Source organism: Cricetulus griseus, assembly GCF_003668045.3.
Source record: "Cricetulus griseus strain 17A/GY chromosome 1 unlocalized genomic scaffold, alternate assembly CriGri-PICRH-1.0 chr1_0, whole genome shotgun sequence".
Classification (NCBI taxonomy): domain Eukaryota; kingdom Metazoa; phylum Chordata; class Mammalia; order Rodentia; family Cricetidae; genus Cricetulus; species Cricetulus griseus.
The window spans coordinates 182,127,577-182,144,451 of record NW_023276806.1 but is presented as its reverse complement, the minus strand read 5'-3'; the positions used below and the strand labels follow the sequence as shown (position 1 = coordinate 182,144,451).

The following is a 16,875-nucleotide window of genomic DNA, read 5'->3' as shown; positions in this document are numbered from 1 at the left end:
CCATTCTTACTCCTGTCAGAATAGCTAAAATAAAAAACACCAATGATAACTTATGCTGGAGAGGATGCAGAAAAAGGGGAACAGTCCTCCACTGCTGGTGGAAGTGCAAACTTGTACAGCCAGTTTGGAAATAAGTATGGCGACTCCTCAGGAAAATGGGAATCAGTCTACTTCAAGATCCAGCAATTGCACTCTTAGGCATATACCCAAAAGAAGCACATTAATACAACAAGGACATCTGTTCAACTATGTTCATAGCAGCATTATTTGTAATAGCCAGAACCTGGAAGCAACCTAAATGCCCCTCAACTGAAGAATGGATACAGAAAACATTGTGGTATATTTACACAATGGAGTACTACTCAGCAGAAACAAACAATGGAATCTTGAAATTCGCAGGCACATGGGTGGAACTAGAAGAAACCATTCTGAGCAAGGTAACCCAGTCACAAAAAGACAAACATGGTATGCACTCACTCATATATGGATTTTACACATAGAGCAAAGGATTACCAGCCTACAATCCACACCACTAGAGAAGCTAGGCAACAAGGAGGATTCTAAGAGAGACATACATGGTCCACTGGAGAAGGTGAAAGGGACAAGATCTCCTGAGCAAATTGGGAGCATGGGGGGAGGGGAGAGGGAGCTAGGAGAATGAGAAGGGAAGAAGAGGAGGATTAAGGAGGACATAATGAAACAGGAAGATTGTGTAGGGAGAAGAATAGAGGAGAACAAAATAAGAGATATCATCAGAGAGGGAGCCAGTATAAGTTTAAAGAGAAATCAGGCACTAGGGAAATGTCTGGAGAGCTATAAAGATGACACCAACTAACCATCTAAGCAACAGGCTACCTTAAATGCCGTCTCCTGATAATGAGATTGATGACTAACTTATATGCCATCCTAGAGCCTTCATCCAGCAGCTGATGGAAGTAGAAGCAGATACCCACAGCTAAACACTCAACTAAACTGGAATCCAGTTGCAGAGAAGGAGGAGTGATGAGCAAAGGGGCTAAGACCAGGCTGGTGAAACCCACAGAAACAGCTGACCTGAAAAAGGGGAGCTCTTGGTCCCCAGACTGATTTCTGGGAAGCCAGTATAGGACTGATCCAGACCCCATGAATGTGGGTGTCAGTGAGGAGGTCTCGGAAATCTATGGGGCCTCTTCTAGTAGATCAGTACTTATCCCTAGCATAGGAATGGACTTTGGCAGCCCATTCCACATAGAGGGATACTCCCTTAGCCTAGACACATGGGGGAGGGCCTAGGCTATATCCCAAAGGATATGACAGACTCTGAAGACCCCCCATGGAAGGCCTCACTCTCCCTGAGGAGCAGAAATGGTATGAGATTGGTAGGGTGTTATTGGCGGGGGAAGAAGAGGGAACTGGGATTGGCATGTAAAACAAACAATCTTGTTTCTAATTTAAATAAAAAAATGGAGAAAAATAGAACATGCAGCCATCTAGTTAAATGTGTTGGCCATATCAGAGTCTTAGGCATTAAACTCTATCTGGGGAAAGTAGACCATACAAAACCTAGAGACTGGAGATAGACTTGATGGGTAGGGATTTATTCTGAAGTAAAGTCTGTCTTTGATGAAACCAGGGAATTCAGTCACCTAGTTTATATCTGCTGGGATGGTGGAAACAGTCTGATCTCCAGGGCTTACCAGCCAAAATGTCTAGCCTACGTGGAAAGCTGCAAATCACTGGATTGCCATATCTCAAAGTAAGCTGGATGGTACCCGAGGAACCAGGTTGAGGTTGTCCTCTAACATTTGTATGCATGCACACATGTGTGCACCCACATGAACCCACACAATAAATTATTCATAGGTGGAAAAAATAGTACATAAAAGATGACATGTGGGAATTGTAAGTTAAAACTATATTGAAATTATATCTTGCCCTTGTTAGAAAGCTATCACTAAGTTAACATTTAATGCTAGCAAGGATGTATGGAGAACGGAATCCTTATTCATTTCTCTGTGAATATCAATTAGTCCAGTGACTATTGAAATCATTGTGGAGGTTCCTCAAACTAAAGATATAACTGTCACATGACTCAACTATACAACTTCAGGGTGTACACCTTAATAGCTGTCAGTTAATGTACCAAAGAGATATTTATACACCTAAATTTATTGGAGTGTTATATGCAATATCCAAGATCAATACATCATACATACTATATAATGCATGTACACATTGGAGTTTGATTCAACCATAAAGAAGAACAGAATTAAGCTGTTTGTAGGAAAATGGCTACAATTGGAGGTTATCTTTCAAAGCAAAATCAGTCAGATTCAAGCATAAACATTCGATGTTTTCTCTTATTTCTAGATTATAAACTTTAAGTAGATAAAGTTATAGAGACGGATGACGAGAAAGGAGAAGTTAGACCACTGGGGAATGAAAGAATATTTGGAGTGGGTGAAAATGGAAGGTGAGGGGGATATGATCAAAGTGAATGATATTATTGTATTGGAATATCTTTATGAAACCCATTGATATGTAAAGTTAATATAACAATAACTTTTATGTTAGCACCTTTAGAAGGGAGCATATGCTTTTATTCTTATTGTTTGTGTCTGTCTTTTAGCTAATGGGTATTCAGGAGACCCATGCTCAGCTTTAGCCATGGTCTGAAGGAACTGCAGGGAAACCCTCTAGTCACATGGACTGATTTAAAGGGACTAGAAGTTAAATAGACACATTAGGACAATAGTCTCTAGATTTTACACATTCTCAAAAAATTAGCTGTTTGTACCAGAACCTTTTCAGATATTCTGGCTCAGTCAGGTAATATACAGCAATAGCAGATTAATTTACAGTCAATGCTGTTTATCTGTTCTGTAGTCAAAGAAGCAAGTTGAAGTTGGCTCACACATCAGAAAGCAGAGATCCATAAATTATCCATTTAGGTTCCTCCTGTGATTGCTTTGTGCAATCTACTCCACATCTACTGTGTCCCTCCTCTGCATCACCACTCCTTTAAGTCATCATCAGTCTGGAGAGACCCAGGCTTGTATTGGAACACAGAGTGTTGTGTTGACTTTATGCTTAGATGGTTCACTTAAGAAATTTTTGTTTTCCTGCTGTAATAGACTCTGGTTCTCTCCCAAAGTTACCTCTCTTGGGTATCTTGTCTTCGGTAGGAACTATAATCCACTTGGCATCTGAGGCTTAGGGCTTTGTCTTCTGGTTATCCTTATTGTTTTGCCCTCGATGGTCAAGCAAGAGTGACTGACAAGTGATTTTCTATCAATTCATTATGCCATTCTACCCCTTAGGTAGGAAGTTCTTTACTTCCTTCTGTCTTATTCCTCCTAAGTGTTCTTGACTCAGTTTAGATGCTCTTCCAAGAAACATTCCCAGAAGCTTTTCATTTGGTAACTATCTGTCTGTCTTCAAAAGTCTCAGAGAAAACAATGTGGGGCCTGTGAGATGGCTCAGTGGATAAAGGCACCAGTCTGGTGGCCAATTCTGATGATCTGTGTTTGATTCATGAAATGAATATAGTAGGAGAGAACAAACACACACACACACACACACACACACACACACACACACACACACACACACACTCAATAATTCTTCAGATTCTTAAGGTTCTTAATAGAAATATATATTGGTCATATGGTCATGTTGTCATGACCACAACCAATTTTCAATAATTTTCATCATTTCTCAAAGAATCTTTGAACCCCTTGATTCTCATCCTTCTATATACTAACCCTCTTCTAAGCCCTAAGTAACAAATCATCTGTTCTCTGTCCCTATTCTAGACTTTCATATGGATAGTGTCATGTAATATGTATTATTTCTGCTTTCCCACTTAGCATAGTATTTACACACTTCATCAAAATTATGGCATATATCATTACTGCATTCCTTTATGTAGCCAAGTAGATGTCCATCAGACAATTCACATATCCACTCATCCACTGTACATTTTGGGTGTTCCCACTATTGGTCATTCTGTGTTTTGTTGCTGTGCAGATTCATTACCAACCTTTGTGTGGAATATATTTGGCTTCTCTTGGGGTTATAACTATGAGTAGACTTGTCTGATTATATGATACATTCATGTTTAGTTTTTTGAGAAATGAAAGACTTGTCTGAAAGTAGAGGGGCTGTTCACATTCCTGTCTGCAATGTATGAGGGTGCCCCTTTTCTTCACATCTTCCTTGTGATTGGTATTATTTGTCTGTTTTATTCAAGTCATTCAAACTGGTAACATGAAGTGCTAGCATTGTGGTCTCAGCTCCTTTGGCTGTTTTGTGTTTCTTACAAGTGTTTGCTTAGCATCAACACAACCTTCCCCAGTATGCTTTGGGATGTGCAGTATTGAATGGAGGGATTGAATGCATTGAAAAGGCTGCTCTTTCTTTAACGTTTCAGCAAGTGTCCAGCTGGCACCTGTGATGGTTGTGCATTCTACTTTTTATGGGAGAGTGCAGAGGCTTGCCCTCTATGCACAGAGCATGACTTCCATGAAATTGAGGGAGCCTGCAAGAGAGGACTTCAGGTAAGGACTAACCTCTACAGGCATCATGAACAGATATCAACTGCTATTCCATGTCCATGAATAAATATATTTGTTTGAATGCTAAAACAAGTTGAACAAAAACAATGATTGCAAAAAATACTTCAGTGTGTATCTTTGAAAAGTCTAAGCATTTATTTTTAAGGACTGTTTCAGTCCTATTTCCTTCCCTATTCTTTTCAGTTTTCCACTTTGTGTTGACTGGGCATGCACTTCCACTATTCTGTAAGTATTTCAAATACAGATATGTATAGTTTACAGAATGTAAGTCCTTTACACATAGCTGATAGAAGCAAAAAGTCTTCATGGCTTGTGGGAGAAGTACTCTTATCAAATTGAGATCTTAAAAGTCTATACCAGGTTCTAACTCTGTGTTAAGCATATCTAACATTGTGCAGTAATAAAGATTTGAAGTGATACAGTGTATCAGTAAGAGAAATGTTTTTGAATTTATCACCCAATTTATCTTAATCCTGTTCCAAAATCTTCCTTCATGCTGGCAGAAGGAGCCGTTCAGCTGCTGTGTCAGCTGTCTTTCTGTTCCTGGTGATACCTGATCAGATGATTGGGTCAGGCTTTCTAATGAATAGTTCCAGAGTGACTAAGAACTTTTCCCCAGTTATGTTCTTCCTTGACAGTATCTGAGGAGGTGATTGAATAGTTTGGCATTTTGGGTTTGTACATATCACTATAATTTTGAGCTTTTGAGATGCTTAGAATATGCCACTAGACAATGGAGCTTTTAAATACATTGTTCATTTATACACATTTGATAAAATTGTCTAGGCTTTTATCCCAACCTTTGTTGGTGTTGGTAAAATGTATTTCAGCTGAGGTCCACACATGCTAGAGTTTACTTTTACTCTGGTTTACATTTAGGTAGTGGTGAACCTAAGTGTGCCTCTGCATTTCCCACTTTCCATTCTTATAAAAATGTTACCTATTTCACAAGTAATTCATTGATGTTCTGTTCAATAAGAATAATAACAGTTGTCATGGACTAAAACCACAGGATCACAAATAACTCTAAGAAAACCTGCTGAATGATGTTATTTGAAACCTGGCTGAACCTTCTCATTGCAAACCGTTCTCCTATATATTAGTCCATAACTAATGTTAGAGATTTGTCTATACACATAAGACATAAAGTGAAATATGACTGTATCCTTTTGTTGGAGTACAGATAAAGTGATCATCATATACCAGAAAATTTAATGGTGAGCTGGACATAAAATGTGATGTCATTGGATTAATGATCATGTAAATAGCTAGTGGTCGTTTTATATACTAAGCTATAGAAGGAAGAATGGGCTGAACGTTGATTTCCATATTATATATGTCTCATTTTCTCACTTTTCAAAGTGCTTGGTAAGACCAAATGTATCTGCTTTATTGTTCACTGGTTAATTGCCACTTGCTATTTAGGGCACATTGGCATTGCTTTAGGAATCAAATCATCTACTTTGGGTGGGGGAGAATGCTTGGTATAGGTAGTGATGACCCTGAAGTCATCAAAATTTGAGGAAAACAGGCCAAACAAAGTGTCAAAGTGGAATTATTTCCATTCAACTTCTTCAGCATGTAATATATCCCTCTGATGTGACAGTGCATGTCTTTGTTTGATTTTTGCATTTACTTCATTATTTACTTATTTTATATGTCTCTTTCCTTTCTTCCTAGACATTATTTAATATTAACTGAGCAGGAAATATCCTGTATGCTTATGATAAGCATAAATTAGCAAAACTCTTTCTTCTATGTGATGAGTTGCTCCAGTACCAATTCCAGTGTTTACAGTTCAATCATTTCTAATCTCATCTATGGTCTCATTTATGTGTTTGAAAAGGAAACATTATATGTGTGGAACGAACCTAAGTGGTGCATTAAAGGGATTACTTTGCCTGAGAAGAAGGTGTCAACCTGTGAAACAGTTGACTTTTGGCTGAAAGTGGGAGCTGGTGCAGGTGCATTCACAGCCGTTTTGTTGGTGGCTTTAACATGCTACTTTTGGAAAAAGAATCAAAAGTAAGTAATCTCTTTGAGATGCTCTTATAAGAACTGGAAAGTCTGCTTATGCTGTGAGAATGTCAGACCTAAGTATTATATGCTGTCCATTCCCTCAGTGCCACAAGACATTTCTTCTGGTGAGAAATGGAGAATAAATGATTATTAGTTTGATAAATGAAAGTGGATGGAACATTACTGACTCCTGAATTAGTCATTTGTTATAAAAATGAAAAAGGTCTCTAAGTTACCCAGATAGGAGCAGGGATGAGACCAGAAGGTGGATCTACTTTTCTTTACCTGACACAATCTGACTTCTTCCATCTTTCCCATTATGTTTCTTGTCCAAAGACGGTTTCAAAGGAACAGATGCTGGTTCTGAATGTTGAGAACCTTACGTGTGTCTGTTACATGTTTGAATCTTTGGGATGACATATAACATAGTGGACTGTGGGGTATCTGTGCTCTAATTTCTAAAAGTAATTATAGCATCTAAATTCATAAGAGCAAAAGTACAAATGAAATAGAGATACAGTGAGAAGCAAATCATCTTGACAGTCTCACCTTTGTGATCTAAACTTGAGAAAATGTGATAGGGAATTGGTATTGACATATTAATACACTGAGGAAATGTGTTCTGACCTCAAGGTTTTTCTTTGTTTCACAAACATTCTTATAATTGGATAGTGAGGTCAATGTAAAATAAGTGGTCAATTAAGTGTATCAAACTGATTCTCCAACATCGTGGAGATTATTTTTATATAGATGGTTGATAAGTAAGAACATTTAAAGCTGCAGCCACAGGAGAGGGAAATTTGCTGCTGGAAAAACTATACAGGATTATCAGGAATATTTTAGAAGTTGATATATGAATATTTATAATAAATATAATTGTATTATTTCTATAAATAGCTAGCTTGTTTTTTACTTATTTATTTACATTGCTTAGGCTGGAATACAAATATTCTAAATTAGTAATGACGACTAACTCAAAAGAATGTGAACTCCCAGCGGCAGACAGCTGTGCTATCATGGAAGGTGAAGATAATGAAGAGGATGTTGTATATTCCAACAAACAATCACTTTTGGGAAAACTTAAATCTTTGGCTACAAAGGTGAGAGCCGACTTTTAACCTGGAGTTACTGAGTATTTGTACTTTGGGGGCCACACTGACCTAACACTATTCATGCAAGCTCTGCCTTTCAGTACATTTGTACCTCACTACTATTTACTCAGCAGAAGTACTCTTAGAAGTTTATTGTATTTGATTAATAACTGAATGCAGTATTTCTGGGTTAACAAAGTAGAAATCACAAGTACAGCCTCCATGAGAATTAGGTGAAAATATTTCTGTATCAAAATGATTCAATATGTTTTTTTTTGTGTGTGAGAAAGAACTTAATTTTGGGTGGGTAGGGAGGGAGAAAAGATCTGGAAGGACTTGGGGGAGGAAAGAATATGATCAAAATATCTTTAAATTTAAGAATTGTTTTAAGTAACCAGAACTATAGTAAAATATCAAAATGTTGTTTTAATTGACAAAGAACTACAGGTTACTAAGAATAGCTGAGAACAGGAGAAATAGTCTTCTCTAGCATACCAACTGGTGATCCAATACCAAATGGTCAGCCCTGAAAACTTAAATACAAGTAACATCATACAGACTGAGTAGGTTATTTTTAGAAATTTAAGTATATATGTGTAACAACAATTAATGAAAAATAGGGGCCATGAATTTTAAAGTGTGAGTGGTTGTACATGGTTGGTTTAAAGGGAAGAAAGGGAAGGGAGAAATGTTATGTTTTGAAAAATGAAAATTAAAAAATTGAGGTGTGCTTATAAGACAAGTGCAAATTAAGATGAAAATAAGTAAGCTATAATAATTCTATAAGGTGCTGGGTGTTGGTGGCGCATGCCTTTAATCCCAGCACTCAGAAGGCAGAGGTAGGCGAATCTCTGTGAGTTCGAGGCCAGCCTGGTCTACAGAGGGAGTTCCAGGACAGCCTCCAAAGCAATACAGAAAGACCCTGTCTCAAAAAACCAAAATAAAATTCTATAAGGTAAACATATATACCATTATTTGCATAATATGCTGTTAACAGTAGCTGCTGTGGGAATTAGAATCTAATGAGGATCTTTAAGTAAAACATTTTAGTAATTCTCAAGTTTTCACAAAGATCATGTATCATTTTATAATCTTAAAAACAAAGTTTGGTTAATAAAAGATCTTATATTTACCTATACCTTTGTGTGTATTTTATGATTGTTTTTCTATAAAAAATTACATAATTGGCCAGATGTTCATGGTGTCATGTTGGATGTCATCACATTATTGGCTTTGTAATGACAGATAGATACAAATATATACAAATCACATTTCTCCGACGTTCTTCACTAATGAGATAGGAGATAAGAATTTCCAACTTACCAACCAAAATAAAAAGAAATATCATGAGAAGTAAGGAAGAAAGTGCATTTAAAATGATTTGCAACAGATATTCAGATAACAGATGATGACATGGACTGGAATGATAGCCCAGTGGTTGAAGCACTTGCAGTGATACATAGGACTAGAGTTTGCATCTCTAGGACACAGGTGAATGCCAAATGGGTATGGTGCTCCATCTGTGTTACAGCCTCAGAAGGTAGAGATGGATCCCCTGAGCAAACTGCCTAGCAAGGTGAGCCATGTCTGTGAGCTCTAGGTTTGATAGCAAGACCCTGCCTCATTGAGTAAGATGGAAGAGCCATCAGGATAATTTCTGATATCAACATTGGGCCTCAGTATGTACACAACTACACATGTAGGCCCACACACATGCAAGCATACATGGACACAGAAATACATGAAAATAAAGTATACTTGTAGGCATGACTTAGTAACCCTTCACTCTCTGAGTTTAGGTATGTAAATATAGGAAACCATTTAAGAATAAATAAATAAATTACATTTCTATTGCATTTTCTGCTATTAATTCGAGATTTTTATGGAGGGCATAATTGCTGTGGCATAGCAAGTATACAGTAGTGACCAGAAATTAAAGTTTTGCCTCATTTGCTAGTGAACAAGTGAGTCTACGATAGTGTCATGTGTGCTTTAGAAGACAGAAAACCGAAGACAGTTTAGAACTTGCAGAGATGTCCTGGGCAGAACAATAGTACCCATACCAGCCCCCAATCCCCAGTCCCCACAGTCATGTGTGGAGGAAATGATAACATGTTTTCTCTCCTAAGCTTTGAGAATGTGAATTTCATTGAGCATGAGCAGAAGCATGCCTGTCCTTTGTAGATAAGATGCTGTCCACTGCTTCAGAGGGAGAAGACATTTCCAAGACAAGTAGGCATGCCTGGTATTTGCTGGAGAAGAGGAAAATACTTTAACCTTGACAGTTGCTTTCTATACAAACATACTTTCCTATTTTTATATTGTTTGATAGGTTCGCACTTTATCTAATGAATTTTTGCCACTTTCATCACCATTCTTTAAAAAGTTAGTATGAAACAAAAATAAACCAGTGTTTTCTTAATAGAATGTGAAGAAGTGTAAGAAGACAAAAGAGAATTATCTCCTAGTCACATCTAAACTGCTTTTTCTTTCTCATCTTGGCTTCTGATAAATTTTCAGCAAATTCCATCCATCATGCTGCTTAGTGTGACTGCCTGAGGCTAGGATGAAGCCTTGTCCATTTTTCTCCATACATCATTGAAATGAAGCTTGTGTCAATAGGATATGAAGCAGCAAGATGAATCTTGTTTGCATCATTATCCTTAACCATATGCCAATTCCAGACGTACCTAGCTAAGCATAAATATGTCATAAACCATTAGGTTCTACTTCAGAGCAGAAAATAATGTCTTTCTTGCCTTTGTGGTGGCAGTTCTGCTCAGCCAGGGACCTTTCCACTAACAGAAGGATGTTTCTGCCAGAGGATTCAAGCAGAATAGGGTTAATAATTACCCTCTCCCCCGCAAAAAAAAAAAAAAAAAAAGAAAGAAAGAAAGAAAAACTTGCACAGAGACCTAATGTATTAATGTATTTCCCCCTTTTTTTCTACATAGGATCTGTGATCAATGTGTCCACTTCAATAATACTTACCATTTTAATCTAAGATATGGCAATCTAACAGGATAATTCACAACAGGATGTATTAATGGTTGTGCAGCTTTTGCCCTCCAGTATGAATTATAGGGTAGTTATGTTTTCTATAATAATGTACAGAGGATGATTTTGTATTAATTTGAATGTCTTTAGACATGGGGCCGTGTAGTTGAAGGCAGAGACATATTTATAACACCTTTAATAACTAAATGACTGCACAAGATGAGTGTGCATAACAAGTAGGTTGTTTACTCATTTAGAAAAGCTTCTTATAGTTCTCTAGAGGCTGAATGATCTATTGGGGATGTTTTCATGAAATTGAAGATTTTTTTATGACCATTCCTAATGGTAAAGTCATGTTTCTAGGAGACAAGCAAGTTAACTTCTGGTTTCTACACTATGGTCTCAGTGGTGTGCAGGGTGTCTTTGGAATTTTTTATTATATACAGTTGTTGGAGACACTAAGTAAGGCCCACATCAGTTGGGAAACATAACCTGACTGTGCCTTGAAAGGAGCCTAGGAGCCTCTTTGATGGCTAATAGAATTTAGGAGTTTCAACCTATCCCAAATAACTGTGTCCTTTCATTTTCAAGATGGACAGTCAGTCCAGCTTTTCTACTTGCCTGTTTCACAAATGGGGTGGCATTTATGGCCCCATGAGATAACTGAGTGACATCCTTGGGAACAAGGGTATTGGTTAATAATGGGATAGGAGCTGGGACCATCCCCTACTTCAGTAAGTCTGGAGGGAATAGCCAGAAAATTGTGAATGGAGCATATAGTAGGTATGGCAGACAAGAAATTCATGTAAGGTATTTGTTTTTTTTAATTTATTTTTATTTAAGTTATTAAATTAGAAACAAGCCTGCTTCACATGTCAATCCCAGCTCCCTCACCTCCTCCCCCATCCCCACCATCCCCCTTACTTCATCCTCCCTCCACTCCCAGGGAGGGTGAGGCTTTCCATGGGGGATCTCCAAAGTCTGTCATATCATTTGCAGCAGGGCTTAGGCCCTCCCCTGTGTGTCTAGGCTGAGAAAGCATCCCCCCACATGGAATGTTGAATGGGCTCCCTAAGTCCGTTTGGACACCAGGGATAAATACTGATCTACTACCAGAGGCCTCATAGATTGCCGAGGCCTCCTCACTGACACCCACATCCAGGGAGTCTGGATCCCACCCCTGACAACCTCACTTTAGACCTACCATCAGGAAGATTCTACAGTTTTTTTCTTTTTTCTTTTTTCTTTTCTTTTTTTTTTTTTTTTTTTTTTTTTTTTTTTGTTTTTTTTTTTTTGAGACAGGGTTTCTCTGTGAGGCTGTCCTGGAACTAGCTCTTGTAGACCAGGCTGGTCTCGAACTCACAGAAATCCTCTGCCTCTGCCTCCCAAGTGCTGGGAATAAAGGCATGCACCAGCAACACCCAGCAGATTCTACATTTTTAATGCACATTTAACACACAATTTTTAAAATCTACTTTGGCCTCTAGTTTTTGATTCAAGGCATTTCTAGCATTCTTGCCATATCCTGTTTTTTGATTCTGTATTTATCAAAATAAAAAACTCTATGGGAAATATATTTTAAGGGATTTTTGTTATTTCCCCCATCATTCCTTGTAGCCACAGCTCTATGTATTTGTATTTGCATCTCTTTGAGAGAGATACACTGGGGTGTTTTTCTTCAGAGACTTGTGATAGAATGATACTGAAGGTGCTCAATAGAGTCACTTCTCCTCTCAGCATCCTAGGTGTTTCCAAGTGTCCATCTGCTATGTTGTGCTTCTTTATTGTCAATGCCCTATTTCTGTAGCTATATCATCACCTATTTCTGCTCGTCCTCAGTTGGAACTAGATTTACTCTCTAGAAATCCAAGTGTAAGAGGGCCAGGAAGCTTTAAAATCTATGGAGACCTAATGTGTGCCCCACTTTTGTCCAGGTGGAATATTACAGGGAGATATAGTTAGCAGCATACACAACAAGGGATTATTATCCTCTTGATGTATGATCATGACAATACAACAACCCATTTCTGCTCTATCCTGTAGGGGACACCATAACCACACCTGGTAGGGACTGGCTACAAGTAGGCCTGACCACGCCTCTGAGGGAGTGGTCAGGGTGATGTAGGGAAGGTTTAAGAGTGAAGAGCACGCTCGTGGATCTTCCTTCTTCGTTTTCATCTTCAGCTTGCTCTACTTACTCCTGCCCTGTCAGCTGGCTAGGTCACTCTGTAAGTAAGGCTTCTCCCTAATAAATACCCTTATGTTTTTACCTGACTCCATATTGGTAATTTCCACACTATCCCTTGCACAAATCCTCTTGGGTCTAGAAAGGTTAGTGACTTGGGGTGACTACATCCAGCACAGTCAGGTTGAAAACTGCTCCCAGGCTCTTTAGCAGACTTGAGTGGTCTGCGTGATGGTCAGTTCCCTGGTGACAAGAAATCTTAGTTTCTCTACTAATCATCATCTTCCTAAACAGCCAGTGACAGGGTAGATGGACATGAAGAGTGAAGAGGAAGAATGTCTGAGAGCAGACTTGGCACCTGCTCTTGTTACCATCAGCTCCGCTGCTGCTCATTGTCCAATAAAAATGAGATATTTTATTCATCCAAAGTCATGCTGAAAACAAGGTTGTCATTATACTGACATTATCTGATTTAGCTTTGGGGCCCTTTGAATCACAGGCCACATCACAATTGCTTTCTGTGAGAGGCCACAGATTTTCTAGCATTTGTTGGTTTGAATTTAGCTTATATACTGGAGCCCTTCCACCCATGCAAGAATCGATTTTAATCTAGGGTATTTTTTTTCTTTCATCTAGTTAATTCTTGGGTTTAATATGAAGGATAGAGGAAATTTCTATGTTATAGCTGGCTATGACAATTTATCTGGATTCTATTTGGTCAGTTTCTTATAACACAACAATATCCTTATGCCTTATAAATCCACCTTGAAACTAAATGAATGTCCAAATACTAGTCAATTCCTTGCAATATGTGCTGTGGGAATTGTTTTCAGAAAAACGTCACAGAGAAAACGTGTGAGTCAGGAAACACACAGATCTTGAGGCCTTTTTCCTGTGAGCTTTTATTTAATTAAGTTTGTGTGTGTGCATGTTTATTTATGTGGATACTTATGCAGTTGTGTGTGCATGTGTGTAGAAGCAAGAGGCCATTCCTCAAAGGTCTGCCCTCAGGTGTTACTTCTCAGGTACAGTCCACATTGTTCTTTGAGATAGGATCTGTCATTGGCCTGAAGCTCACCTAGTAGGTTAGGCTGGCTGGCAGCAATCTCCACAGATTTGCCTATTTCATTTCCCTGGTATTGGATTTTAAGAGCCTACCACTCCATGTTCTTTGCACATGGGCTCAGGGCACTCATCTTAGGTCCATGTGTTTTCAACCAACCCAACTGTCATTAATTGGTCTAAAGCTGGCTTGTATAATCTTGTTAGCTTGGTTGTCTTGACAAAAACCCATGAGATTAGTAGAACACACCTTTTGGTGTAAGGATGTTTTGAGAAATGATTGTATTATGAAGGCTCTCATTTAATACTTCAGTACCTCAGCTGATCACATCATTAGGGTGTGACCTTTATTAGAGGAAGCAGGCCACTGGTGGGTGTGTCTTGGGAGCGTATTTTGTCTTGCCATGGTTCCTTCTTATATTTACTTTCTGTGCTTTCTGTCTGCTGGGATGTGGGCTGTTCTTCCATGCCCTCCTCATATGATTTCTTAGCCCCCCAACTATGAATCAGAATAATCTTTCCCTTGACTTACTTCTCTCAAGTTGGTCACCATGGCATAAAGTAATTGGCACAGTTTGGTAGAGTTCAATGCTTTGAAACCTAAGATGGCCAAGCTGTTGTAGTTCCTAACACTGAGTCCTGTGACATCTCCAATTAGCCAGAATTCTAATTCACCAGCTTCAACCCACTAGTGCTTCTCACATGCCCCCTTTTAGTGCGGAGTGTAAATTTTGTCAGAAATAAAATTAATCTTCCCTTCCTACCAGGATGAAGTTTGGTGTTTATTCTCCAGGGGACTATGTCTGAAGCTAACAGCCTGATTAGTGAGGAAGTCCTTCTGCTCAGAGGAGGATTGATATTAGAGCTTGTTCAGGAGCTGGCCTGTAAACCCCATAGGCCACTTTTCACTTCTCCACATGCTCCTTTCTATTATCAGGCAGTAAAATGTAGGACCCCGCAAGCTTTGGCCGTTTGGTCAAGATGTTTGCTTCAAGCTCTGGCATCTTGTGGATTCATTGTCAGTTCGTGTTGGTCATTTGGAACTTGAATCCTGCCTTATTTACAAAACCATCATTTTTATTTCTTTGTTAGCAAAACAGTGAAGAATTTTAATGGTTTTGAAATGTCACTCACTGTACTTGCAAGCCAACATATGGTTCTACCATGGTTTCGTATTTCTTTAGAAAACTTGAGTCTCCCATGTTGAAGACAAAACAGTCTATTAGACACAGTATGAACAGCAGTCAAATTTGTTTTGTTTGTGTGATCCTCACCTTCTGTGGGGCCAGGAGGGAGGGAGTCAAGAAGATGCCTGCATGTATAATATATCGTGTTATGGAAGAGTAACTCCTGTCTTGGGTGGGAAACTTTATAATACTGTGTATCCTGTTTGTTCCATATGGGAAGGCTCTGTTTTGAACTTTCAGGTCTGTAAGCAGGCTTTGCCTTTGCTCTGGAAGAAGGCACCATCTCTGTCATCCAAGGATTCAAACTTTATTAACATATTCAAGAATGAAAGATAATCCATGTCTTTGGCATGTAAAAACCAAGAGAGAAGAGGCTCCAGTAGTTTCCCAGGTTTCTCTTGACCAGGGAAGGAACATTTACATGCCATGAGATATCTTAAGGAAAAAATTATTCTTAAGCCATATCTTAAAGAATAGCTGGAATTGTTCAGGAGGAGAGTCAGTTAAACTATTACAAAGATGTTTAAGTGTTTCCTTATATTGTAGTCTCCCCCCACCCACCCATTATACTAGAGCTAGAACACTGATAGCTGAGAAATCTTAGACAGACTCACAGGAAATAAGTGGTCAACAGAGGTACTCCTCCATGAGAAAGTTCATAATACACATTTTAAATATAACAATTTCAGTCAGTATGATCTTTTGTCCACTTTTAAAAATTTATTGTTTTCAATAATTAAGTCAACATACAAAGTAATGTGATACATTCTGACATTTCACACATAAATGTTATACTTTGTTTCCCTCCCTTGCCACCCTCCCCAATCCCTCTACCCCACTCTTTCTTTTTCCCTTCACTTATTAATAGCCCACCCCTCTTTCATATCACATGTATTCTATTGCTATATCCCCCCCACCTTTTAAAAGTTCTACTCCTCCCATCTCATGGCCCCTTTCTAGTTTCAACACCTACCCCCACCCACCCAGATATACACATATAAGAGAAAACATGCAGTTTTTGTCATTCTTAAACTGGCTTATTTCACTCAATATAATGATTTAGTTTCATCCACTTTTCCCCCCTGATAATGCCATAATTTTACTTTTCCTCTTGGCTAAATAAAGTCCCATGATGTGTATAATCACAATTACTTTATCCTTTCATATATTTATGAATACGGAAGCTGGTTCTATTTCCTCCCTATTATGAATAATGCATTAATAAATATGGACATAGAAATATCCCTGTAGTAGTAGAGTCCTCTTAATAAATAGCCAGGAGAGATAAAGTTGGATCATATGGTAGTTCTATTCTTAAGTTTTTTGTGAAACATTTAATTTCCATGAGGGCTCTGCCAGTTAAGTTCCTAACAGCAATGTTTAAGGGTTTCCTTCTTCTCATAGTTTTGCCAGAATTTGTTATCTTGACAACAGTTCTGATTGGGTGAAATAGAATCTCAGAGTAGTTTTAATTTGCATTTTCCTGCTAGATAAGAATGTTGAACACATTGTAAAATATTTATTGGACATTTGTGTTTATTGACTTTCACCTGTTGATTTTGGTGTTGAATTTCTACAGTGCTTGATAGGGTCTATGTATTCATATAGAAGTACAAAAGACCCCAGAAAGCCAAAGTGATTCTTAGCAGAAAGAAACTGGCGAAATACCTGACTGACCTTACATTATATAATGAAGTGATAGTAACAAAAACTGTGTGGTACTGGCACAAAGACAAGCATGTAGACCAATGGAATTTAGTAGAGGACTTAAAAATAAG

General features: G+C 38.3%; 1 protein-coding gene across 1 annotated transcript in view; it reads left to right on the top strand.

The window, feature by feature from the left end:
- Positions 1 to 16,875, top strand: part of Elapor2 (endosome-lysosome associated apoptosis and autophagy regulator family member 2) — a 157,850-nt gene that overhangs the window by 137,280 nt on the left and 3,695 nt on the right. The window contains exons 19-21 of the mRNA XM_027393503.2: positions 4,412 to 4,538; positions 6,403 to 6,581; positions 7,510 to 7,675. Coding sequence (XP_027249304.2) covers positions 4,412 to 4,538; positions 6,403 to 6,581; positions 7,510 to 7,675 — 472 coding nt within the window. The remainder of the gene's footprint in view (positions 1 to 4,411; positions 4,539 to 6,402; positions 6,582 to 7,509; positions 7,676 to 16,875) is intronic.